The sequence below is a fragment of the Panicum hallii genome, chromosome 2 (genome assembly GCF_002211085.1).
Source record: "Panicum hallii strain FIL2 chromosome 2, PHallii_v3.1, whole genome shotgun sequence".
In the NCBI taxonomy this organism is placed as follows: domain Eukaryota; kingdom Viridiplantae; phylum Streptophyta; class Magnoliopsida; order Poales; family Poaceae; genus Panicum; species Panicum hallii.
The window spans coordinates 19,150,535-19,177,541 of NC_038043.1; the positions used below are offsets into that span (position 1 = coordinate 19,150,535).

Below are 27,007 nucleotides of genomic sequence, written 5' to 3' on the forward strand. Positions count from 1 at the left end.
AAAATATAAAATCAGTTTTGTTTGAAACCCTAGGTCAAAATTTACAAGTTTTATGTTGTGACCTTGAGTTGAAGTCTTTGATGTGTGGTCTAATTGTCTAGGTCAAATGTTAGGGAATGAATGTTGTATTTTGCTTTATATTGTATGCTTGTGTTATAGCTGAAAATTAAGCCATAGAATATATGTCTTAAATAGAGATGTATGATGCTTAGTTAATCCTTTCATATGAGTGCTCTTATCCCTGTCATCAAGACTTTAACCTGGTCTTGAATGCCGTTTCCTTAAGATCCTTTTCGTAAAAGGATCCCTGTTAGTTTATGTATTTTTGCTGCTTAGCATATATATCTCTGCAGCTGCATTTCAACATCAGCTTTTGATTCAGCTGCTAAGCATCCATTTTCCCTTGAGTCTAGGATGTCTCTGTGTAACAGCTGTCAGTCGATACTTCTACCATCGGCTGGTTAGCTGATACGGTTGATACTTTTCTAGTATCGGGTACTGCCGGTAACATTTCTGTTGTCCTATCCTACATCAGCTACTACGTAGCCGATCAATTTGAGGTGCACACACGATCTTAAGGTTCTTACTATCGGCCGATCCAAGCCGATTCTAGTCGTTTTCCGTATCGGTCAAACACGGCCGATCGATCCTTAGTTTTCCCACCCTTATCTATACGCTTCTATCAGTCGATTTATCAACTAAGAAATCGGCTACATATCTATCAGTTCTATACCCTTAACCATACCCCACCGGCTGTACGTCACTCAATAGTTGTGCTGACGTAATCGAGTCGATACAACCACACTTAGTTACCTAGATAACACCTAAGCACATCTCAGTTAAGACAACTACTTTAGGAATCATCCTTCTGCCAAGGTAATCGATGCTTTTATCGATCACCTAGGAAACCGATGCACCTTTCCATCGGCTAAACCTCTATAGTTTCCAATCGGCTCTGTTGTAATCTTCAACGAGTAGCCGAATCTAATTAGTTGTCCACCTAAAGCTCTGTTTAAGTTTAGCTTCAAATCTTTTTGGTTGTTAGGTGAATAGTGTGTTATATGAATGCTAGATTGCAATTGTATTGTGAAGTAAGTTAGTTTTATATGCACACTTTGAATGTAATGTCGCATTGCATGTAGATACGACTACTTCTGCAACGGTACCCACAAGATCTCCCAGAAGTCTACGGAGGATATTTCTAAAGATCAAGTGAACGTCACCAAGGGATTAACTGAAGCCCCGAACCAAAGTTCGGAAGATATTAACATATCTAACTTCAGCCCCACCAGTAAAGGCAAGCCCCGGACATAACCCACTATTTTAAATACACTGCAATCTATATCTACTATGTAATTCTATGCATTAAGTTCTTAGGAATTGCTTGAAACCCTAGATGCATTTCCCTAGGAACCAAAGTATTGAATGTTAGCACTTGAGTCCGGCTAGCTGCTATGCTAATAGGACCGGTAGAAGTCGGGTGATTTCCTGTCACTCGCGCGATATAGGAGTTGTAATGTTTACATTCCTGTTATCACTATAAGGATACCGGACGGGAGTTTTGTAAGGTATCATGGTTGAGGTGATACCCCGTCTGTGTTGTTGAAAATGATAAGGTCGCGGTGTGTGCCGATCGGGGTTAAGCATTTGAAAGTACTAGCCACATGCCGCGAAATATGGTAAGCGGTAAGCCTAGTAACCAATCGGCCCGAGGAGTGGACATACCTCCCACCACTCGTCTTGCTTCTTCTGGTTACTTATGTTCGATTGGGGAAATACGTGTTGCAAGGGCAACCAGGAATACGGGTTTTGTAGTCGCGCTACAGACGTATGTCCTGCACTTTGGAAGTGCGTATGTTCCTGCAATCGCTTGTGGTGGACCTGTCCACGAGTCGGAATGAAAGGCAAACGGTTGCTTCGGAACTATCGTTGGATGTTCCAAGCGTGTGAGTTAGGTTTACCTTGCAAGGTTAAATTCGATTCAGAATCGTCCGCCTCTCACGATGATTGAGACTACTTAATCCCTTTATCACACAGAGTAACAAGAGCAATTATATGATAAGTAATACTGATGGTTGAGATAAAGAGCTCTACCTTGCTTGCTTAGTTATAAGTGCTTATCTAGAATGGATAATCACATAGAACTTGGAAGCTAAAAGTTGAAAATAAGGATCTACTCTTAGTTGCTTTTCAGCTGAAACTAAACCCAGAACCTTTACAATGCCTTCATAAGTCTAGTTATGGGCTAAAGTATACCCAACCCCGGGTAAGCCTTGCTGAGTATTAGTATACTCAGCCTTGCTAGTTTTATGTTTTTTAGGTAAAGCCTTGAAAGACCCTACTCTTTCCCTGTCATGGCCCTATGCTCTTCCAGAAGATTGGTCCGTGGAATGGGATCCGTCCTCGGCCAACACCGATGATTCCGAGTGATGTCGTGCCTGGGCTTAGCATGACATCTGTCTTGACGACGTGCTGTAATCATCGCGTATGTTTTCCGCTGCTAAAAACCATAGTCTTAACGGTTTGTAATGTCTTTTCTAAATTTAAAACTTCGTACTTCTTTTGGAAACTCTTGTAATGTAATTCTCTGTGTTGTAAAATATGATGGTGATTGTATCTCTGGACTCACCTTCGTGTGAGGTAACCTTATTTGATCCTGTGTATCGGTGGTTTATCGGGACGTTACCCGACAGGCCAAAGGATTATACCGTTTGAAGCACGTTGGAGCCCTCTGGAGTGGACTCGCGTACTTGAGCCGGAATAATTCAGGTTGGTTCTGCCACAGCTGGTATCAGAGCTATAAGGTTACTCTGGAGATACATTTTACCTTAAAAATGCTTTCAGTATAAAAGTTTGACCAACAAAATGTTTGGTAAAACTACGTTAGATTCGTTAAGGATTGAGCTTAGTACGTAAAGCCCTAGGGTAATGCTTATGAGGGAACTAGAGGTGGCTATAATATATATATATAACCCTAACTACCTGCATTACTTTTCTGTCAAAATTTAAATTTATGCACAACTCGACCTTATATTCTGTAACGACATCTTCGACGATGAGGTAAGAAGGTAAGGATCCTCAGCCAACTGAGGGAGCTTGGCCTTCCCGTCGGTGATGCGAACCGAACGCTGTTTCTCAAGCAGTGGCCTACTTGAGATGCTGCCAATGTACCAACTTCGGTTGACTACATTGGGAGTATATAATTAGGTAAGGGGGTATGAACAGCAACATCCCCGCATTTTGCGGTACCCCCGTGAATACGTTGTTTCCACGACGTATGTTAACGTTGTCTGTACGGCGGTAATTGTATAGATGCTGTTTCTATAGTGAACAGTAATGTTTGGGAATGCTTTCATGACATGCTGGCATGAAAGGTTCAGTATATACATATTGTGACTTTCTGCAGGTATGCTAACCTCGTTACGTAAGCTTGAACGTAAGAACGACTAGTATATATATAGGGAGAGACGTATTTATATGATGCCACCGTAACTAACCATGTAAGACCAAGATTACTTGGCAGTTATTTTTGTTTGTGAGGACGTGTAGAACGTGCATGCATCATGACATCTTGGATTGACCTGATTGCCTTGTTTGTTACGTTGATGTACTGAAATATGTGTTTGTATCTGAATGCCTATTTTGACTTTGTGTGGTAGGAGCCAACATAATCTGCTAGGCTAACCTGAAGTGAGAAAGTCTTTTGTGAATCAAGTGAATTGGGTTATGTTTGAACCCTATCACCGATCTTAGCTTGACAGCCAAATCAAATCCTTGATTTTGCTTTAAATCTGTTTCGGCAGAACCATTGAGCTTCTCCTTTGATGATTGAACCTTGATAACTATCAGCAAACCCTTCAATTCATCATTTGATGATTCATCTATCCTCTCTCGATGTTGTACCTTATATTCTTGGCTATTCTGGTTACAACATCCGAAAATTTGTACCTTCGATTTTTGCTCAGATGATTTTGGATAAATCAAAAAGATTTATGACAATAACTACTTTTTTGAATACAATTCTTCCAGCAAAAATTGCGCATCATAACACATACCATCTTTGGTCAGTGCATGGTGTTGCATCGTCATCGAAAATCCGTAGACTGACTAACGAGTGTACTTCCAATACAACTTCGGGTTGTCTTTGGTTTCCTAAATCTATCTTGTTGCTATCGGCACTACAGGGTTGTTATTCCTCTTTTGTGGTGGTGTTTAATCACATGACCATGATGCCGTGTCGGAACCTAAGGCCTCATGTGCGCTGCAGCCATATGATTGAGCCATTAGGGGCGCACTGGTGACTAGGTATATGTGACGTAACCCCACTGCAATCTCTTTTTATGCAACCTTACCTTCTAATCTTTGTTTAAGGCTATAGGACTATTCAGGTGTTAGTTACGAGCGAACGGTTGTAGGATGCGAGTCATATGCATCATCAACTCATGAGGGTATGCACCAAAATTCATGCATTTCATACGTGCATACATTGCAAATATCATCATCCTTGCATCATGGTGTATGCATCATTCGGTCAGCATCATGGTAATTGCATTGTGTCATATGCACCATTTTGGTCGTATATGAAATCCTCCATCCTCATGTTGCACTATCATTACAATCATATATCTCAACAAATGCACCATGTTCATGGCTATATATCGAGCATTGCACTCTAAATTGGAGCATTTTTTCATTATCCCTTGATTGCATCAGTATAAATAGGCATGTTTTGCAATCAACACCATCCAAATCATTCAAGTAATAAACTCTAAGCAGAGATGTTTCACACATCACTTATCAATCTCTTGTACTATCCTCACTTACTATTCATAAGTTTTGTGATGAATGTCGCCGACTTTTATCGTCCTCATGTTGTGATCGTAGCTCCATAAGAATTTGATCACCTTTCTCTCTCTTCTCTTGTTATACTCATCCATGCACAATCTATCTATGCTTTCGTTATACTCATCTCGTGTAATTGCTCTTTGTCACTTCTAATGTGTGATTTGCTTTTCTTCCCTTAAAGAGTCTTTCGTCCGAATCTCGGGACCAGATTCTTTTTAGGGGGGAAGGCTGTGACAGTTCGTGTACTTGCAATGCTAGAAATATATTTTGTTAGTGTGAACTATGTGTTTGTTAGTATAAAGCTCATATGTGTTTGTGTGAAGCTTTTGAAAATTTAAAGTGCAAGTAAAAAGGATATTTTTGTAATTATAGAAAAATCTAGGGTTGTTTTTGCAAAAAGTATTAGGATTAGGGTAATTTCAAAATAAGTGAAATATGTTTTCTTACTTTATGTCTTGTAAAAATATATATTTATTCAAAAGTTTAATTTCAAATGTGTGTGGTGAAGTGTGTAAAAATTTTGGGTAAAATGGTAAAAATTAAGGGTGTCTATGTAATTTTATAAAAGTACAAGTCCTTTTATGCAAGTTTCTGATTTACAAAAGTAACTTTCAAAATTACTCAGGACTAAGGTGTAAAAGTGCAAGTCATCATGACATGTCTATCCCGTCATTATGACGTGTCATAAATTCTTGCATTTAGGTCCTGAATATTTTGAAATTACACTTTTAGGATAAAAGCAACTCAAATCCGACTTTTATTCAAAGATTCACGTGTAAAAATGTAAATTTTGAGTTTTTGAACTTGGGCCCTAAAGCAATGTTGTAGAGTTTGAAAAACTCTCCAACTTTCGTTTTGGGCATTTCTTCATTTGGGTTTTAAATCAACGGGAAATTTTATTTTACAAACAAGTCCCTGCAGTTTTCTAAAATTACATTTAGGTCCTTGGGAAAGTCCATCTGTTCTTCTTCTCTTCTCCTCCTTATCCTGATGCTTCCCTTCTGTTTCTTATTTCCTACCGGCGGCACATGCTCTTGCCTCCATTCCTATCCACACCCGGTTCCATCCCTCCTTTCTCCTCCACGCGGTGCAGCTCGGAATCCAGGAGCTTGGGGCGACTGTGCGCGGGGCCCAGGCACGTGAGGCGCGGGCAAGGCGCGTGGCTAGTGGTGGCCCAAGCGCGGCTCCAGGCGGCTCGGCAGGCGCGGCGCGCAGGCGGCGAGAGGCTCGCGCGGCTGCGCAGGGCGGCGGCTCGGAGCTAGAGCAGGCCGGGCGAGCGCGAGCGGGCTGCGTGGGAGCCAGGGCGGCAGTGCCAGAGCAAGGCAGGCCTGAGCAGCACTGCGAGGCGCCTAGGCGGTGGCTCGGCGGCAGTGCGCGGGAGCTGGGCGCGGGCTGGTGGCGGCCCAGGCGCACGCGGGCGTTGGTTTATCGGGACGTTACCCGACAGGCCAAAGGATTATACCGTTTGAAGCACGTTGGAGCCCTCTGGAGTGGACTCGCGTACTTGAGCCGGTATAATTCAGGTTGGTTCTGCCACACAGTAGGTTAATTATTTTTTCTAAGTACTACATGTCAAAACAAGATTAACACAATTGGTTTCACATTTTTACCATTTTTCTGCTAATTACTATACATTTCTTTAGTCTACAACTAACTAGCATTTAAATTAAAGCACAAACTACTCAGAAACTGAAAGTCAATCTATAAGGAAAGTTGTAGATCTTAAAATGAGGATTCCAACAAATTTTAGATTGCATTTTTATGATTTTTCCTTGAATTGATATGGAATTTTAAAATTGACAGCACAAATAACACAAGGGGGTCCTTCTAGCACTATTCACATAAGTCTTAAGCCTTGCAGATAGCCCCCTGGGCTTTCAATTCTTTTAATCCCGAGGTCCTTGGCTAGAGGCAGAAGGGGAGCAAGGATGGGACGGCCGTGTTTCGGTGAGGAGGATCGCCGGCAGCGAGGTCCGAGGGGAGGGAGAGCTTCAGGGGCTCACGGCGGTCAGATTGAGCCACGTGTCGAGGGTAGAGGTGGTCAGGAAAGGGGATCTCGACGAGAGCCCGAAGCGGCGGCGGAGAGGTCAACGACGACGGCGATGCTCCGGCGGGCAACACCGGTGAGGAACCTGCGTGCAAGCACCAGTGAGTCGTGGGGAAGGTATTGGTGCCGTCAATTGGGAACATAGGCTTCGGATTAGGGGCGACCAGTGGAGACAGTGACGATGGCGGTGGAGGTAGACGCCGGCGAGCGTCGGAAAGTCGATGCAGTGCACTAGGGAACCAACGGAGGGGTCGTAGAGCTTCACGGGGTTGATGTGGTGCTAGCTAAGGGGTTGTTGTGGTGCGAAAGGGCTCGGAGTGGGCTGCCCATGGTGAGCAGGAGGCGGCGGCGGAACTTGGGCTGGCCGGAGCTGTGGAAGACGAGGCTCGGATGCGAGAGGGTGAAATTGATCGGGCTGGAGAAGTGGGTCACGGCAGTGCTCTAGCAGCACTAGATTGGGGTTCAGAGGGAGTGAAGGCGGCTGGCGACGGTGGGCAGTGGGGGCGGCGGAGGTCTGGTGAGGGATCGAGCTCGGGGAATAGAAAATGCTGCGGCCTAGGGTGCTCGGGGGAGTAAAGCAAGTCGCAAAGCAACAGCTGAGCATGCCTTAAGCCCAGGACGGGCGTTACGCGTGCGAGCAGGAGCTGGCGACGGCGGTGAGGTGCGTGGCGGCCGGCGGACGGCTCGGGATGCCGTGGCGCGCGCAGAGGAGGGCAGCAAGGAGGGGAACAGAGCCGGGATTGGGGAGAGAACGACGCGTGGAAGGAGGAGAAGCAGGAGGTGGAGCGGCGGCGGCGGCAGAGCGGCGGCCAGGAGTGGGGCTCTGCGCCGGCGGCAGGAGAAACAGAGCAAGGTAGCATGTGCCCGAGGAAGAAGAAGAGAGGGGAGGGGGTCTGGGGGACCTGTTTGGAAATTCCAAGAATTTTAGGGACCTCACGGTAAAGAAAGATTTCCCACTGATGTAGGGGCCTAATGAGGAAATTCCCAAAATGAAAGTTGGAGAGTTTTTCAAACTCTACAATATTGCTTTAAGGTTCAAGTTCAAAAACTCAAAGTTTATAGCTTTACATGTTAAGTTTTGAACAAAAGTAGAATTTAAATTACTTTTGTCCTTACCAAGATGGATTTGATGAAATTTTGGATACATTGTAAGTTTTCATGGGATGTCATGATGACTTGTGTTCTTGCATTTTAGCCCTTAAGTAAATTTGAAAATTACTTCTATATTTCAACTATTTTGCATAAAAGGACCCATATTTTTACATTAACCACATCTAGGCCCCTGCTATCACTTAAAGATCTATTTTTCTTAGGATTTAACCTATCTTTTGCACTTCCTTTCCTATGGTGATATAGATTTAACACTTAGTGTTATATTTTCCCTAGCTTTGAATGCTATCTCCCATTTTACCCAATTAACACTTAAGGACCTATATTTTACAGAATTACAATTATACCCCTATTCCTTTGTGCTATACACATACACCATAGCAAACATACACTTTTCACACTAAAACCTAGTGTCTATATTTCTAATTACCTGAATATCACAGCCTTCCCCCCTAAAGAGAATCTCGTCCCGAGATTCTGAAGCAGAATAGAATCGGATGATTAGATTTGGGAATTGGCTTGAAGGAAGTTCGGGAAGTTTCGTTGAAGATAGGATTCTGTTTCCCAAGTTGCTTCTTCTTCGGTGTGATGATCCCATAAGATCTTATATATTTTGATCTTCTTCCTTCTAGTGACTCTCTCCTTTGTATCCAAGATTTGGATGGGTTGTTCGGTGTAAGATAGATCAGGTTCAATCTCAATGGCATGGGTTTCAACAATCTCTGTAGGTACCTTGATACATTTCTTGAGTTGAGAGATATGAAAGACATCATGAGTGGCAGCCATTTGAGATGGAAGATGAATTTTGTAAGCCACTGGGCCACAGACTTTAAGGATTTCGAAGGGTCTGACATATCGGGGTGCTAACTTCCCTTTTATGCCGAAGCGCTGAACACCCTTGGTAGGAGATACTCGGAGATAGACAAAATCTCCGACTTGGAACTGCAGAGGTTTCCTTCTTCGATCTGCATAACTCCTTTGTCTAGATTGGGCGGTTTTAAGATTGGCTTGAATAACCTTGACCTTATTTTCGGCTTCAATGACTAGGTCTAGTCCAAAAATTTTGCATTCGCCGATCTCAGACCAACTCAAAGGAGTTCAACATTTTCGACCGTATAACGCTTCAAAAGGAGCCATCTGAAGACTAGATTGGTAGCTGTTGTTGTAAGAGAATTTGGCCAAGTCAAGACATTTGTCCCAGCTTGTACCATAGTGAATAATACAAGCTCGGAGCATGTCTTCAAGTATTTGGTTGACTCGCTCAGTCTGTCCATCAGTCTGAGGATGATATGCAGAGCTTCGAATTAGTTTGGCTCCAAGAGCATACTGCAATTGTTCCCAGAAGCGTGCAATGAATTGGGTCCCTCGATCAGAAATGATGGTCTTGGGAACACCATGCAACCGAACAATTTGATCAAGATAGACTTCGGCATACTTCTTAGCAGAGTAAGTGGTATGCACAGGAAGAAAATGAGCAGTTTTAGTAAGTCTATCAATGATTACCCATATGGAGTCATGTGTTTTGGGACGTGCTAGGAAGACCGACAATGAAATCCATACTAATGTCTTCCGACTTCCATGACGGAATGGGTAGTGGTTGGAGTGTACCAGATGCTTTTAGATGACTGGCTTTGACTCTCTGGCACATATCACACTCGGATACATATTTAGCAATTTCTCTTTTCATTCTGGTCCACCAAAAATTTTGTCGAAGATCTTGATACATTTTGGTGCTACCAGGATGAATAGAGAATTTAGATAGATGTGCTTCATCAAGGATTTGTTTACGAAGTTGATGGTCTTTAGGTACAACAATACGATTGTTGAACCATAGAACTCCTTGATGATATGTGTGGAAACACTTATATTTGGCTTCTCCTTGAGATAGTTTTGATTTGATAATTTTGATACCCTCATCATGTAATTGCGACATGATGATTCTATCTTGAAGAGTAGACTCGATAGATAATAGATTTAGACTACCTTGAGGGATGATCTCTAGATTAAGTTTTCTTATCTGATTGCAGAGAGTGTCACTGAAAGTTTCTATGGACAAGCAATGACAATGTGCCTTGCGGCTAAGTGCATCCGTAACCATATTGGCTTTGCCAGGATGGTAGTGTACCTCAACATCGTAGTCTTTGATCAGTTCTAACCAACGCCTTTGCCTCATATTCAGGTCAGCTTGGGTAAAGATATATTTGAGGCTCTTATGGTCAGTGTAAATATTACACTTGGCACCCATAAGATGATGTCTCCAGATCTTGAGAGCATGAATAACTGCTGCCAATTCAAGACCATGGGTTGGATAGTTTTGCTCATGATTCCGAAGTGCTTGGGATGCATAAGCAATGACCCGGTTGTTTTGCATAAGAACACAACCAAGGCCAGTTCCAGAGGCATCGCAATAGACATCAAAAGGCTGGGTATTATCTGGCTGAGCTAGCACTGGAGTGGTTATTAGAAGTTTTCTCAAGGTGTGGAACGCTTCATCACATTTGTCGTCCCAACGGAATTTAACTTCTTTCTTAAGTAGCTCAGTCATGGGTTTGGCTATTTTGGAGAAGTCTGGAATGAATTGGCGATAGTATCCCGCCAATCTAAGGAAACTTCGGATTTGATGGACTGAAGTTGGAGGCTTCCAATCCATAACTTCCTGGACTTTGGTTGGATCAACTAATATGCCTTCACTGGAGATAGTATGTCCCAAAAATTTCACACTGTCCAGCCAGAATTCACATTTTGAGAATTTGGCGTAAAGGCGATGATCACGTAGTCGTTGAAGAACGACATGTATATAATTAGCATGGTCTTCTTTAGTCTTAGAATATATCAGAATATCATCGATGAAGACCACAATGAATTTGTCGAGTTCCGGCATAAAGACTGAATTCATGAGATACATGAAATATGCCAGTGCGTTAGTAAGCCCAAAGGACAGAACCAGATGTTCATATAATCCATATCTGGTTGAGAAAGCTGTTTTTGGTATGTCACAAGGCTTGATTTTGATCTGGTGATAACCAGAGCGTAAGTCAATCTTGGAAAAGATCTTAGCTCCAGCTAGTTGATCGAATAAGATATCAATACGGGGAAGCGGGTACTTATTTTTGATAGTGACCACATTGAGTGGACGATAATCGACACATAACCTTAGGCTATTGTCCTTCTTCTTGACAAAGAGAGCAGGACAACCCCAAGGTGAGGCACTTGGGCGTATGAAACCTTTATCGAGAAGATCTTGAAGTTGGATTTTTAGTTCGGCCAATTCATTTGGAGGCATGCGATACGGCCTCTTTGAAGTAGGAGCGGTGCCAGGGTGAAGTTCGATAATAAACTCGATGTCTCTGTCTGGTGGCATTTTAGGCAAGTCATCTGGAAAGACATCGGGGTACTCACAGACTACAGGAATATCTTTTACTTTGATGTGTGTGATGGCATAAGTGCAAGAGTGCAGATACTCCTGCTGAGGCAGATAGAGGGTAATAACTCCTTGATATGGTGAGTTAATCTCAATAACTCGGGAAGAGATGTCTAGCAGTACTCTATGTTCAGTCATCCAATTTGTCCCAAGTATAACATCAATACCTTCTAGGTTTAGCAAAACCAAATCAGTTTTGATTACTTGGCTACCTAACTGAATTGGCACACTTTTAATTTTTCCTCCAGGGGTAGAAATCATATATGACCCCTGAGTAGGGCAAAGATCAAGTCCTATTCTGGTACCACAGTTGTTACTAATAAAATTATGAGTTGCTCCTGAATCAAATAATGTAACAACTGGTTAGTGGTGAATAGAGAATGTACCCGACATGACGGGAGCTCCATCCGGAAGTTCTGCAAGGGTGGTGAAGTAAACTCGCCCTTGCCGGACTTGGATCATCGACCTTTTGCCCTTGTTCTGGTTACCCTGATTGGAACTTTGCCCTTGATTAGGTTTCTTGGGCTGCGGACAATCTCTGATGAAATGATCCGCACTCCCGCAATTGAAACAGCGATAAGTGTTGCTTCTCTATTGGACTTGTTGAATATGTAGCCGTGGGCCAGATTGTTGTGGTTGTTGCGGAGGTACGGGAGGTCTATACCCTCCTGGTTGTTGAGGCGGCCTGAAAACCAATCTACCAAACGGAGCATTCCGCTGTGTCGCTCTAGGCAGTGCATTCTGAACGAATCGATACCACGAGGGTTGAACGCTCGCGGGTCCAGTGGAAATCCTTCGCTTCTTTTCGGCACGGTGTGCCGTGATGCAATCCTCCTGAGTCAGGGCCATGTTAACCAGCTCACTGAAGGTATTTGCCTTTATAAGGTTCAGACGTTCTTTCAGCTTAGTGCTCAAGCCCCGACGGAAGCGGTCCTGCTTCTTGGTGTCACTATCCGCGTGATAGCCCGCGTACTGACACAGGTGATTAAAAGCCTGTGCATATTGCAGTACGGTGCAGGTGCCTTGAGTAAGTGCCAAGAACTCATTCAGTTTGCGCTCCATTAGTCCTTCAGGTATATGATGTGCTCGGAAAGCATTCAGGAATTCTTCCCAGGAGATAACATGGCCTTCAGCTTGCATGGCACAATAGTTATCCCACCAGATACGGGCAGCTCCGCGTAGTTGTTGGGCAGCGAAGTGAGCCTTGCTAGAGTCCGCACATGGAATCGTAAGTAGAGCAAACTTAGATTCAATAGTGCGAAGCCAAGCATCAGCATCAAGGGGCTCCTCCACTTTACTCAATAGCGAGGGATGGGTACTGAAGAAATCTTGGTAGTTTGCCACCTGAGGTTCATCACGACCTCCTCTTGATTGCTGGCGCTGTTGGTTCTGCTATGCTTGTACCAGCAGATTGAGAAGTTCGGTCTGCCGAGCCATAACCTCGGCTAGATTTGGAGGTGGTGGTGGCGGTTGTTGAGAACCGCTGGCCTGATCTGCCCGGAAGCCTTCCGGGGTTCCGCGCGTGGCTCCAACCATCTGAAACAAAGGAGATATCCATTATTAACCACATAGTCTTACTCCCAACTTCAGAAGGTACACCACTCAGATAAGTAATGCATATACTCCATTCAATCATCTCATTTCAGAAAATAAAGATATTGGATAAGATTGTAAAACACAAGGCTTATATTACATCACGGATTCTGGTTATCCTTAACATCACCCATCCTAAGGATCCATACATAAGCCATCTATATTACATCAAATGGCACAAGGTCTAAGCAAGCTACTTACTACCTAAGTTATTATACTTTACACGAGTTACATCTAGAGAGTCGACGATTTGACAACTAGAAATCGTCGAAATTGCCTACAGAAGACTGGCTGCCAGATGAAGAGTAATCTGGCTAAGGATTGGGCTCCGGATCTCCATGCTCGGAGTCAAGATCTGAGACTCCCTCAATTTCTTCCGGATCTTCTTCTCCACCTTCAGGTACTGAGGGTGCAGCGGGAGGTACCGGTGGCTGCTGTAGTTCTTCAATGTGAGCCTGGGCATCATCGGCCTCAAGGACCAGATCATGAATTTATTCCTGGAGGAACTCAAAGATTGTATTGCGCTGAGTGATGATAGCATCACTCTCGTTGATCTGATCGTCTCGATGAAGGATGGTCTCATCCCGTGCTGCGATGATCTCATCCTTCTATGTCACCAAGGCTTGAAGTTCTACTATCTGAGTGACTTGACGGTCAGCATTCCGATAGTGACTTTGAGCCACATTAGTCAACTGACCCATGCCACGAAGCAGCAAAATCTGATAATGGTGCTGAACATTCATGAACCTGGTGCCATTACGGACCGTTTCTTCAGCCAGATCTCCCAACAAGTGACCAAGATGGTCTATCCGAAAGTTCCATTCTGGATCACTGGAGTCTATAGCAGGGAACAGACTAATGGGATACGCAGCAACCTCCATTGGATGCTGGTTACAGAAAATATTGATAGCCTCCAGAGCAGCAGTTTTGATGGTATCAACAAGACGATACCCCACCACATCAACTTCTATGGGATGCCACTAGGAGCGGAAAGGATGTTGAGGAATCATCATCCTAACCCGGCATCGAGGAATACCTTCTTCTCGATACTCCACTCCATCATATTGGGGAGGCTCAGTGTAATGGAACAGACTTAATGATTCCCATAGAAGACGAGGGAAACCTTCCCAATGCAAGACATTAGTGTGAAGATGCCCTGCATGATCCCAGGAGACGTTTGAAGGAGCAGCCATCTACGACAAGAATGCAAATGGTAAGATATACTTACCCTGCTGAGAACTCACAAGGTAAATAGAATGAGACAATCAATTCTGATAACAGCAAAGGCTGGAAATCAGATGGATACCTAAGGTACTCAACTAAAAGATTCTTTTGAAACCTTACTAAGAATAACTAACATGTTACCTATCCTTAGAGAAACAACAGATTTAAACACTCATTTTGGTTAATTAATGTATTATGCATGCACGTACTATTCGACCTCACAACCAAAACAGTTGCCGAATATCTCCGGACTTACGTGGTTAGTTTCAGTGGCATAATATATGCGTTTCTCACTAATAATTAATTGATAAGTCCTATCTGTCCTAATTTCATAATCGTGGTTAGTGTACCTGCAGAAAACCACAATATATATCCAATGAACCTTTCATGCCAGCATGTCATGAAATCGACCCCAATCATTACTATTCACTATAGAAACAGCATCTGTACCATTACCGCCATACAGACAACGTTGACATACGTTATCGAAACAACGTTTTCACGGGGATACCACAAAATGCGAGGGTATGAACAGCGATCGCCATACCCTACACCGAACCATATACTCCCAATATAACCAACCTAAGTTGATATATTGGCAGCATCTCAAGTAGGCCACTGCTTGAGAAACAGCGTTCGGTTCGCATCACCGACGGGAAGGCTAACTCCCCAGTTAGCTAAGGATCCTTACCTTCTTACCTCATCGTCGAAGATGTCGTTACAGAATGTAAAGTTGAGTTATGCATAAATCTAAGTTTTGACAGAAAAATAATGCTGGGAGTTAGAGTTATATATACATATATTATGGCCACCTCTAATTCCCTTAAATATCACCCTAGAGCTTTACGTACTAAGCACAATCCTTAACGAAACCAACGTAGTTTTGCAAAATACTTTGTTGGCCAAATTTTATACTAAAAGTATTTTTAAGGCACTTCATATCTCCAGTGTACACTTGTTAGTTCTCATACCAGTTGTGGCAGAACCAACCTGAATTATACCGGCTCAAGTACGTGAGTCCACTCTTGAGAGCTCCAACATGCTTCAAACGGTATAATCCCTTGGCCTGTCGGGTAACGTCCAGATAAACCACCGAATGCAGGATCAAACAAGGTACCCCGCACGAAGGTGAGTCCAGAGATACCAATACCATCACATTTTACATCACAGGCAGTTATATTACATGAGTGTTTAAAAGTAGCATCAGTTCCCAACTGATGGGAATTATTACAAAACAGTTTATATTTCAAGCCCTAGCATGATATCACTCGGAGGGATCTGCGTTGGCCGGGGACGGGTCCGACTCCACGGACCAACCATCGGGCAGAGGGTAAGGCCATGGCATAGGCAGAGCAGAGTCGTCAGGGGGATTACCTGAACAAAAAGTCGCAATGCAAGACTGAGTATGCTAATACTCAGCAAGGCTTACCCGTTCATGGTATACTTAGCCATATAACTAGACTTATGACGGCTTTAATGGTTGTGGGTAAAGTTTGCAGCTGAAAAGCAACAAAGAGTAGATCCTTATTTTCAAGTTTTTAGCTTTCAAATTCTAGGTGGATAATCATACTAGATAAGCACCTATAACTATTCAAGCATGGTAGAATCATTAGCCAAACATCATGTTTGATAATCATAAGTTGCTCTTGTTACTCTATGTGGTAAAGGGATCAAGCAGTCTCAATCTCCGTGAGAAATGGACAATTCCTGAATCGAATTTCAACCTTGCAAGGGTAAATCTAACTCACACGCTTGGAACATCCAACAATTGTTCCAAAGCAACCGTTTGCCTTTCATTCTGACTCGTGGATCAGATCCACCACAAGCGACTGCAGGACCATACGCATATCCTATGTGCAGGACGTACGTCTGTAGTGCGACTACACGCCCGTACTCCTGGTTGCCCGGCAACACGTATTCCCACACATCGAATCAAGTAACAGGAAAAACCAAATACGAGTGGTGGGAGGTATGTCCACTCCTCGGGCCGATTGGTTACTAGGCTTACCGCTTACCATATTTCGCGGCATGTGGCTAGTACTTTCAAATGCTTAACCACCGCTACCACACACTGTGACCTTATCAAATGCATCAACACAGACGGCGTATCATCTTAACCATGATACCTCACATAAGTCCTGTCCATCATCCTTATAGTGATTACAGGAAGGTAAACATTGCAACTCCTATATCGCGTGAGTGACAGGAAATCACAAGACTTCTACTGGTCCTATTAGCATAGCGGCTATTCGAACTCAAGTGCTAATATTCAGTACATTGGTTCCTAGGAAAATGCTACTAGGGTTTCTCATACAATTCCTTTGAACGTAATGCATAGATAGATTTAAATAATATAGATTGCAGTGTAAATAAAGTAGGGGTTATGTCCGGGGCTTGCCTTCTTGCGCGGGGTTGGGGGCAGTAGTGTCAAGGTTTTCCGAACTTTGGTTCGGACCTTCAGTTAGACCTTCGACGGCGTTCTCGGGGTCTTCAGCTGATTCCACTCCTTGTTCCGGGATTACTTCGTAGTCACCGTCGGCGAGAGTAGTTGAGTCTACATGATATGCAAAGTTATAAGTTAAGGAATGCATATTCTTTTATTTTACTTCACGATAAAGTTGCAATCCAATGAAAGTATGATTTACTTTTTACACATATCATTTATCTCTCTACTGGGCAGTCATTTATCGGGTATTAACCATTTTACCTAGTTACATTAAGTAACAGGGTTGGTTACCCTAAATATTTAACTTTATCTTTTTGCTTGATAATTACTTATACTAACCCTAGGTCATCATTTAATCATGGACTTATTTTATTTAGAAAAGAGCATAACATTATCATTGCATGTTTTATTTGTCCTGGTGTTTTACACTTGATCTTAGGGTGAGAATTTAGTGACAGATTACACTACTCAAGAACAGTACCTCAAAATATTTTCATGATTTTTGAACATTTAAAACCATAGATATGAAATATACAAGGTTAAATAGGTATTATTCATAATTAAATTCACATATTATGAAAATATTACACATACAGTAGGTTAATTATTTTTCTAAGTACTACATGTCAAAACAAGATTAACACAATTGGTTTCACATTTTTACCATTTTTCTGCTAATTACTATACATTTCTTTATTCTACAACTAACTAAACTTACCATTTAAATTAAAGCACAAACTACTCAGAAACTGAAAGTCAATCTATAAGGAAAGTTGTAGATCTTAAAATGAGGATTCCAACAAATTTTAGTTTGTATTTTTATGATTTTTCGTTGAATTGATATGGAATTTTCAAGTTGACAGCACAAATAACACAAGGGGGTCCTTCTAGCACTATTCACATAAGTCTTAAGCCTTGCAGATAGCCCCCTGGGCTTTCAATTCTTGTAATCCCGAGGTCCTTGGCTAGAGCAGAAGGGGAGCAGGGATGGGACGGCCGTGTTCCGGTGAGGAGGATCACCGGCGGCGAGGTCCGAGGGGAGGGAGAGCTTCAGGGGCTTACGATGGTCAGATTGAGCCACGTGTCGAGGGTAGAGGTGGTCGGGAAAGGGGATCTCGACGAGAGCCCGAAGCGGCGGCGGAGAGGTCAACGAAGACGGCGATGCTCCGGCGGCCAACACCGGCGAGGAACCTGCGGGCAAGCACGAGTGAGTCGTGGGGAAGGTATTGGTGCCGTCAATTGGGAACATAGGCTTCGAATTAGGGGCGACCGGTGGAGACAGTGACGATGGCGGCGGAGGTAGACTCCAGCGAGCGTCGGAAAGTCGATGCAGTGCACTAGGGAACCAACGGAGGGGTCGTAGAGCTTCACGGGGTCGATGTGGTGCTAGCTAAGGGGTTGTTGTGGTGCGAAAGAGCTCGGAGTGGGCTGCCCACGGTGAGAAGGAGGCGGCGGCGGAACTTGGGCTGGCCGGAGCTGTGGAAGACGAGGCTCGGATGCGAGAGGGTGAAATTGATCGGGCTGGAGAGCACCAGTGGGTCACGGCAGTGCTCTAGCAGCACTGGATTGGGGTTCAGAGCGAGCGAAGGCGGCTGGCGACGGTGGGCAGTGGGGGCGGCGGAGGTCCGGTGAGGGATCGAGCTCGGAGAATAGAAAATGCTGAGGCCTAGGGTGCTCGGGGGAGTAAAGCAAGTCGCAAAGCAACAGCTGAGCATGCCTTAAGGCTAGGAGGGGCGTTACGCATGCGAGTAGGAGCTGGCGATGGCGGTGAGGTGCGTGGCGGCTGGCGGACGGCTTGGGACGCCGTGGCGCGCGCGGAGGAGGGCAGCAAGGAGGGGAACAGAGCCGGGATTGGGGAGAGAACGACGCGTGGAAGGAGGAGAAGCAGGAGGTGGAGCGGCGGCGGCGGCAGAGCGGCGGCCCGGAGGGGGGCTCTGCACCGGCGGCAGGAGAAACAGAGCAGGGCAGCACGTGCCCGAGGAAGAAGAAGAGAGGGGAGGGGGTCCGGGGGACCTGTTTGGAAATTCCAAGAATTTTAGGGATGCCACGGTAAAGAAAGATTTCCCACTAATGTAGGGGTCTAATGAGGAAATTCCGAAAATGAAAGTTGGAGAGTTTTTCAAACTCTACAATATTTCTTTAAGGTTCAAGTTCAAAAACTCAAAGTTTATAGCTTTACATGTTAAGTTTTGAACAAAAGTAGAATTTAAATTACTTTTGTCCTTACCAAGATGGATTTGTTGAAATTTTGGATACATTTGTAAGTTTTCATGGGATGTCATGATGACTTGTATTCTTGCATTTTAGCCCTTAAGTAAATTTGAATGTTACTTCTATATTTCAACTATTTTGCATAAAAGGACCCATATTTTTACATTAATCACATCTAGGCCCCTGCTATCACTTAAAGATCTATTTTTCTTAGGATTTAACCTATCTTTTGCATTTCCTTTCCTATGGTGATATAGATTTAACACTTAGTGTTATATTTTCCCTAGGTTTGAATGCTATCTCCCATTTTACCCAATTAACACTTAAGGACCTATATTTTACATAATTACAATTATACCCCTATTCCTTTGTGTTATACACATACACCATAGCAAACATACACTTTTCACACTAAAACCCAGTGTCTATATTTCTAATTACCTAAATGTCACAGTTTTTACCACTGCGTCGTCAACATAGGCCTCGGCGTTGCGCCCGATATGCCCCTGGATGCATTTCTGGATGGCCTTCTGGTAGGTAGCACCTGCGTTCTTGAGTCTGAACGTCATAGTGTTATAGAAGTACGCCCCGAAGGGGGTGATGAAGGAAGTCTTCTCTTGACCCGACTCCTTGAGGGCGATCTGGTGATACCCGGAGTAGTGGTCAAGAAAACAGAGCAGGAGACACCCGACCGTGGAGTCAACGACCTGGTTGATGCATGGAAGTGGAAAGGGTTCCTTAGGGTAGTGCTTGTTGAGATCAATGTTGTCGACACACATTCTCCATTCACCATTTTTTTACAAGGACTGGGTTTGCCGGCCATTCTGGGCGTATGACTTCTCTAATAAATCCAACGTCCAGGAGCTGTGTAACTTCTACCCTAATAGCCTCCTTCCGATCCTGAGCGAAGCGACGGAGCTGTTGCTTGATGGGTCAAGCCTTTTCATCAACATCCAAGGAGTGCTCAGCCTCCTCCCTCGGAACGCCTGGCATGTCAGAGGGCTTCCATCCAAAGATGTCCCAATTGGCGCGGAGGAAGGAGGTGAGTGTGTCTTCCTATGCTTGGTCGAGCCTTGTGCCGATCAGGGCGGTCTTGTTGGGGTCGTTCTCCCTGAGGAGGATGACCTTCGTCCCATAGTTAGGCTGCAGCTGTGACTCGACGGCCGAGTCCTTTTCTGTGATTGTGAGATCCTCTTCTTTGCCGACTCGACGACCAAGACAACATTTTTTGATAGTTCCAAAGCCTCGGAGAGGTTGATGTTCTCCATCTCACAGGAGTGACAGGTCTTTAGGTCATGTAGACGGAGAGGACTCCATTTGGCGTGGGCATGTTGAGGACAAGATACGTGTGGTATGGTATCACCATGAATCTAGCGAGGGCAGGCCTCCTGAAGATTGCATGGTATGATGTTTCAAACAAAGCCACCTCGAAGTGGATCTACTCTGTTCTGTAATTCTCCTAGGTCTTGAAGGTGATGGGTAGAGTCACTTGGCCAACCGGGGTCAAGCCTAATCCAGGGATGATTCCGTAGAATGCCTCCTCAGTGGGGACCGAGGAGGTCATGTCATGCCCCATGCTCTCCAGTGTCTTGGAGACGATGAAGTTGAGGCTGCTGCCTCCGTTGACAAGCACCTTGGAGAGGCGAACCTGGCTGACCACCAGGCTAACCACGAGTGGATAAGTGCCTGGATTCATGAGGTGAACCCAGTGGTCGCATCGATCGAAGGTGATGCGGACCTAGGACCAGCGTAGGAGCTCTACCGGGTGTTGAAACACCGAGTTGACCTCGCGCTGATCAAGCTTGAGCCGGCGGCGACACTTTGGGGCTTTGGAGCCCCCGCAGATGAAGTTGACAGTGCGATCAGCTTCTTGGAAGTCTCCTGTGACTTGTCGGATGCATCTTCATGATCATGCCTGGGCGAGTCATTTCATCGTCCACGGTTATAGGAGCCTGTAGAGCCGCTGGCCTTGTCCCAGTCGTCGTAGTGGGGTTGCTTGAAGTCGTCCTAGGCCACACTATTGCGGAGTGCATGACACTCGCGCGCGTTGTGGTTGGCATCCTTGTGCTAGGGACACTTGCCGTCAAGGAGCCGATCCAGGTCCTCCTGGTTGAGGGAGGTCCGTTGTCGGGGTCGTGTCAGATCCGGGTACACGGGACTGTACATGTGGCATACTTTTCCTAGGATAAAGGTTGGGACATAGCCCACGCCCTACATCTGTGTAACTACTCGTAGGCTAGTAGAACTGCTCCTACAGTAGTAAAACTAGTCGAATACAGTAGAGGACTACCAGAAAAGTACTCGGGTAGGACTCTAATGCACGTATCCAATTAGGACTTTCATGTAAACCTGTCCTCCTAGACTATATAAGGGCGGACAAGACCCCCTCCAGGGACAAGGACCCAGGGATCACCCAGGGAATCACCCAGGAGATCACTCAATCACCATCAAAGGCAACACAAACCACACAGAACGTAGGGTATTATGCTCTCGGTGGCCCAAACCTGTCTAAACCTTGTGTTCCTTTGCACCTTTGAGTTCCTGATCTCGGTGACACCCTACCTACAAACTCACCACCTCGGGGGTATCCCTCGGTGGGCATGGTGGTGAAACACTGACAGATCCATCTGCTACAGCGATGGTGTTCTCAGGGCCGCAATTGTGATCCTGCTTCTTGGACGACTCGGGACAATCGTGGTTCTTGTTGGAGTTGTGCCGAGGAGGTCGACCGTCGACGCATGGACGATCGTCATGATGTGGCTTGGGCCGGTTGTCGGAGTCACGGTGATCCTTGTGGTGGCGGTGGGCTTTCTTGGCGTCCTCCATGTCGGCGTGCTTGTTGACCACCGTCATCAATTCGGAGACCGTTTTAGGGTTGGTCTCGAACATCTTGCACCAGAGCTCAATGTTGTGCAGCCCTTGGTGGAAGTAGTGGATGACGTCCCTGTCATCAACCTTTGTAATCGTGTTATGGTTAGCAAAGTACCTCTTGTTGTAGTCACGGAGGGATTCGTTGGGCTGCTGGGTGACATTGCCTAGATCCCATCTTGTTGTGGGACCTGGACAAGACTCCTGGAAGTGCTTGATGAAGGCTGTGCAGAGGTTTTGCCAGCTGTTGATGGAGCCGGGTCGAAGTCCTTCGTGCCAGTTCAGCGCCTAGCGGCTCATCATCATCGGGAAGTAGGCACCATAATGTCGTTGGTGCTATTGGCAGTACGTACGGTGATGGAGTAGGTGCGGATCCAAGTCTTGGGATTGGAGTCACCGTCGAACTTGTCAATGCCAACTCGCTTGAATGTGGCAGGCCATGAGATACCTCGGAGTCGGTTGGAGAAGGATGAGAAGCCATCGAGGTCGCCGTCGGTGTCGTTGTCGAGGAAGGTGGGTGCTAGTGGTGGCGGTCGAGGTGGTCATTGCTGGTCATCATGACCACGTCGGCCCTGACTCCCACGATTGGCGCTGGGGCAGGCCATACTCCTCATAGTACTTGTGCTGCCAATCCCGCTCGGCCTCGTCGCACTCCCTATGAGCGTGCTAGAGATCTCGGTTGTTGATGTTGGCCCGGAGATCCAGTTGGTCGACCTCGTCATTGCCGGGGCGATGACCCATCGAGTGGTGAGAGTTGCTGGATTGAGCTTGGAGGGCCGAGTAATCTTTCCACAAGCGTTGGACTTGTGCAGCAGCAACGTGGAGATGTGTGTGAGCTCATTCAAGCTTGGACGTATGGGGGAGAGTATCGAGTACCTCGAATGCGGCAGCCAGATTGGGCGAAGGCGTGGTGAAGATGTTCTTGCCATCGCACTCCGAGATGAAGTCGTCATCGAGGTTCCGTGGAGTTGGTGGAGCGGGTTGAGGTGCCGTGACCCTGGGGTGGCGACCTTTTGCAGTATGTAGATCTGCTTGGGCTTGAGCGATGGTTTCCTCATCCGACGCCTATGACTATGAAGACTGCGGTTGCATCAAAGGTTTCGGGCCTTCGGGCCCTCTCCCTCCATGGAGTCTTCATCGGAGGAGACAACCGAGATCCGACAGTTGTCGAGTGAATCTGGAGTGTTGATGCGGTTGGGTGGGAGGGTGAAGAGGGCCTCCTGGAAGCCGGCAACTAGTCCTGGGACTGCTTCAGATCTATTCTAGTCGACGCTGGATCGAACCAGATTGGAAACGTGAAGATTTTTCATAGATACTCGGATCTGGTCCGAGTAAACGGTGGAGTTGTTGTGGAGCCCAAATAGGCTCTGGAAAGCTGAGTTGTTCGGGCGGCGGAGTGCAGCCTCCGTGAGCTCGATGCACTCGAAGATGGAGTGGCTCACACAGTCCATGCCAGAGAGGAAGTCGTCGATGTTGATCCTAGGGCGACGAGTCGCCCTGACACAGCTTTGGGCCAGGTCGTCGATGGAGAGCTCATCGACTCGGCAGGTGATGGAGCCGGAAAGGGTCAGATCGGATCTGGGACCCTAAGAGCTTTCTGCCTCGGATGATGAGGCGGAGGCAAGTGGGCTCCTAGGAGCAGTTATCTCGGGAAGTGGCTGCAGTGGCTGGCGGCGGCTTGGATCTGCAGTGTCACTTGTTTGGAGAAGAAGATGCCAGAGTTGCTATCCATCAAGTTCGCCAAGAGGACCCTGGGGATCCCCCTACCTAGCTCGCCAACTGTCCGATTTGTACTTTGGCAAGTCCACCTGAGGTATGCTCACGTAATAGATTTGTAGGTGAGGGAGATCGCAGAGCTAAGAACTTGATGGTAACACATAGATGTAAGGGTTTTGATAGGTTCGGACCGCTTGGAGCGTAATACCCTACGTCCTGTGTTCGGTGTTGTATTGACTGGTTTAGGGTTTCTGGAATGCACAGGCTAGTTGCGTTGTCTTTGGTGGGTACGGGTACCCCTTATATAGCCAAACAGCCGTGGGTTACAAGTTAGGTTAAGATCTACTCACATTATTTACAAGGAATCCCGAAGGACCCTCCCGCCGTCCAGCCGAGTGCCCTGTCCGCCGGGTTGTTAAGCAGCGTCGTTTCCTGATGAACCGGACTCCACTCGGTAAAGAGGTACCTAGGTCTACCTCCGTTGATTAGGTTAAGGTTTGGAAGTGCTTGTTTGGTTTTATACTTGTCTAGTTAGACTAGGCCGGCTGATTATTTCGAGCTGAGATATGGGCTAGTTTGACTAATGGATCGGGTATAATAAAGCCATGGTCTATGGATTCGGGTTTTATATTTCTTGACCCATGCACGTAAACCTAATGGGTCTAACTTTTTGCTGGTTAATAAACCCATAGGTTGAAAAATTAACCTGCACCTATGCTCTAATAGAGTAAAAACCCGTTGGACTTCAGATTTCGGATAAGCATCGCCAACCCTACCCCTGTCAGATCCTGGGAGTGGCAGCCCATTGCCGGTAACAAGTTGCTTGAGAAGGCCGCAAAATTCAGGCACCTAATAATGTGTAGGACGTGTGAAAATAGTCAAAAACAAAGAGGTTGTGTAAGAACGGAAAGGTTTTGGATTATATGGGTGTGTACTTCTTGTTCATCTCGATCCTAGTGATTATACTACTCGATTGAATTGGATATAATATAGAAAAACACTGTCTTTTTCTCTGACTCGTTCCGACAGTAGCGTGACACAAAATTAACAAATGCAGATGCCGTTCGGTAAGAAGACCGTCCAAGAAATACTACGATCTGTCCATTGCAAGCCTGCATTATGAAGATCACAATGACATCAGACCGCACGTGACATCCAGCCCGACAAATGTATCATACTCGTTTTACCTCTTTCCCCATTGTTGTCTCATCGTGAGGTCAGCAAGAATTCGCTTGACACTGATTGCGGACCTTGCGCCGGCAGGATGAATGGCCCTAATCAATACAAAAACAGTAACAAATTCAATTCGGTGTTGACCTCTAACAATTGATTCAGATGAGCTTCCCATTAGACATAGATGGAGGCTATGGAGCAATCGCCATGGCGGGGAACTATCACCACCTGATCGACATCGCGCCGGACGCGAACATGGGCACCGCCCCTGGCACCACCGATGGTGGCGCGGCGCCGGTAGGTGGCGACGGCGGAAACGAGAAGTGGCTGCGCAACCTCACGTCGGCGACGGTGAACACGGCCGTGCTCCGAGACCTCATCTCGCGGACTCCGATGCTGTGGTACCTCGGCGAGCGCTCGGGGACAATCTTCCGCCCGTGCGCCCGGCGCGAGCGCGTGGAGGCGCTCCACGCGGTGCGCGCCGTGGCCATTGGCCCGTTCCACCGTGGCGACCGTGGCCTCCCCTTCTCGGAGGACGCCAAGCTGCCGTTCATGCGGTACCTGCAGGACCAGTGCGGGCTCGACGTGGACGGGTACGTCGCGGTGCTCTGCCGGGAGCGCGACCGCCTCCGCGACGAGTTCTCCGGCGACGGCGCGGACGCGGCTGCCGCGGGGACCCTGGACGACGAGAAGAAGTTCCTGGAGATGCTGCTGCTTGACTGCTGCTTCGTCCTCGTGGTGAGCATGATGCTCAGCAAGACCGGTACCGGCGACGACGCCGACAGCGTGGCGCGGGCGGCGTCCATCAACAGGGACTACTTCATCCTGCACATGGCCGTGGCCCAGCACGCCGACGACATCAAGCTGGACATGCTCGTGCTCGAGAACCAGGTCCCCTTCGCGGCCGTCAAGCTCCTCGCCGCCTCGTGCCCGGGGCTCAGGCTCCGGCACTCCGTCGAGGAGCTCGTGCTGGGATGCTTCGACGACATCTGCCCGAAGCGACTGCACCGAGCCGGCGACGCCGCAGCCGCCGCCAGCGAGTTCCACCATGTCCTGCACGTCTTCCACTGGTCCCGCGTGCCCAAGGACAAGTACTGCGTCCTCTCGACGCCGCGGAAGCTCCTCAAGATCAAGAAGGAGTCGGAGCGGCTGTTCCCCTGCGCCATGGAGCTCCGGCGCTCGGCGGTGTGTTTCCGGCAAGCATCGTCGTCGAGCTGCGGCGACCTGGACATGCGGTTCTGGCGCCACCCGGCGAGCCCGGTGGCCGTGATGAGCGTGCCGTGCTTCCACGTCCACGAGTACAGCGCGGCGGTGCTCCACAACCTCGTGGCCTTTGAGAAGCACTTCTACTGGGCGCACGGCGCGTGCGTGACGGCGCACGTGGCGCGGATGGAGGGCTTGGTCCGGTGCCCGCAGGACGCGGCCATGCTCCGCAAGCGAGGGGTCCTCGCAAGCACGCGGAGCACGGACGCCGATCTGGTGGCCCTGTTCCGGGAGCTCGGTGATGAGACCATCGGGGCGCGGCTCCCCGACGAGTACGGCGAGATGCTCGACGCCGTGGCGCAGCACCAGGGCCGGCGCGTGAGCGACTGGTGCGGCGGCTTCGTGCTGCACTTCTTCCCGTCGCCGTGGGTGGCTGTCTCCCTCGCCGCCGCCGTGGCGCTCATCTTCGTGCCGTCGATGCTGCAGACGGTCTACACCATGCTCGGCTACTTCAAGAGTAGCTGAGAGCTTCAGAATAAAAATCGACACCGCTGCCAGTGTATCATTTGTCCAATAGTCGTGGAAACCAGTTGAATAATATAATATATATATTCAGGTAAAGCTTTGCTGAGTGAAAGAAATTCTAAACTTCGCTGCCCAAACTTCTATAGTAAATACAATACACCTCACCCACCAGTTGAAAGTTTTCAATATCCAATCTAACTGAGCTCCTTCACTAGAGATCCACCATACAGAAAAAGAAATTCAACAGCATAATGGTTCTTTCTTTAAGCTTGCAAGGTTATGGCAGGTGTACCCATAAACTTTAGCAACTGGAATCTATGTATGAATGTAGCAAACAAAGAGGACTCTGGAGTCCTTAATATGAAAAAAATTTGCTCGGGCATCTCGTTGATGTTTTGGACCATACAATTGTTATGGAGCGAAAGTGATCGAGAAAGGCTCCTTGTTGATGTGTCTTTGGTTGCCCTAGCGACAGAGTTAATTCTATAACCTAAAAAGAAATTTAAATATTACGGATTGTTGGAACTACTACCTCCGGTTAGAAAACATTACGTTATGATAAGATGATTAATGAAAATTTACGTGTCATATTTTCATGACTGGAGCGAGTATATGATTAACAAAT

The 27,007-nt window shown here is 46.6% G+C and overlaps 1 protein-coding gene across 1 annotated transcript; it reads left to right on the plus strand.

Annotated features, from left to right (window-relative positions):
* The first annotated feature begins 24,586 nt into the window (after positions 1 to 24,586).
* Positions 24,587 to 26,529, plus strand: LOC112882541. Its single transcript, XM_025947621.1, has one exon. The coding sequence runs from the start codon at positions 24,817 to 24,819 to the stop codon at positions 26,380 to 26,382; it is 1,566 nt and encodes a 521-aa protein (XP_025803406.1). The 5' UTR covers positions 24,587 to 24,816; the 3' UTR covers positions 26,383 to 26,529.
* The last annotated feature ends 478 nt before the right edge of the window (positions 26,530 to 27,007 follow it).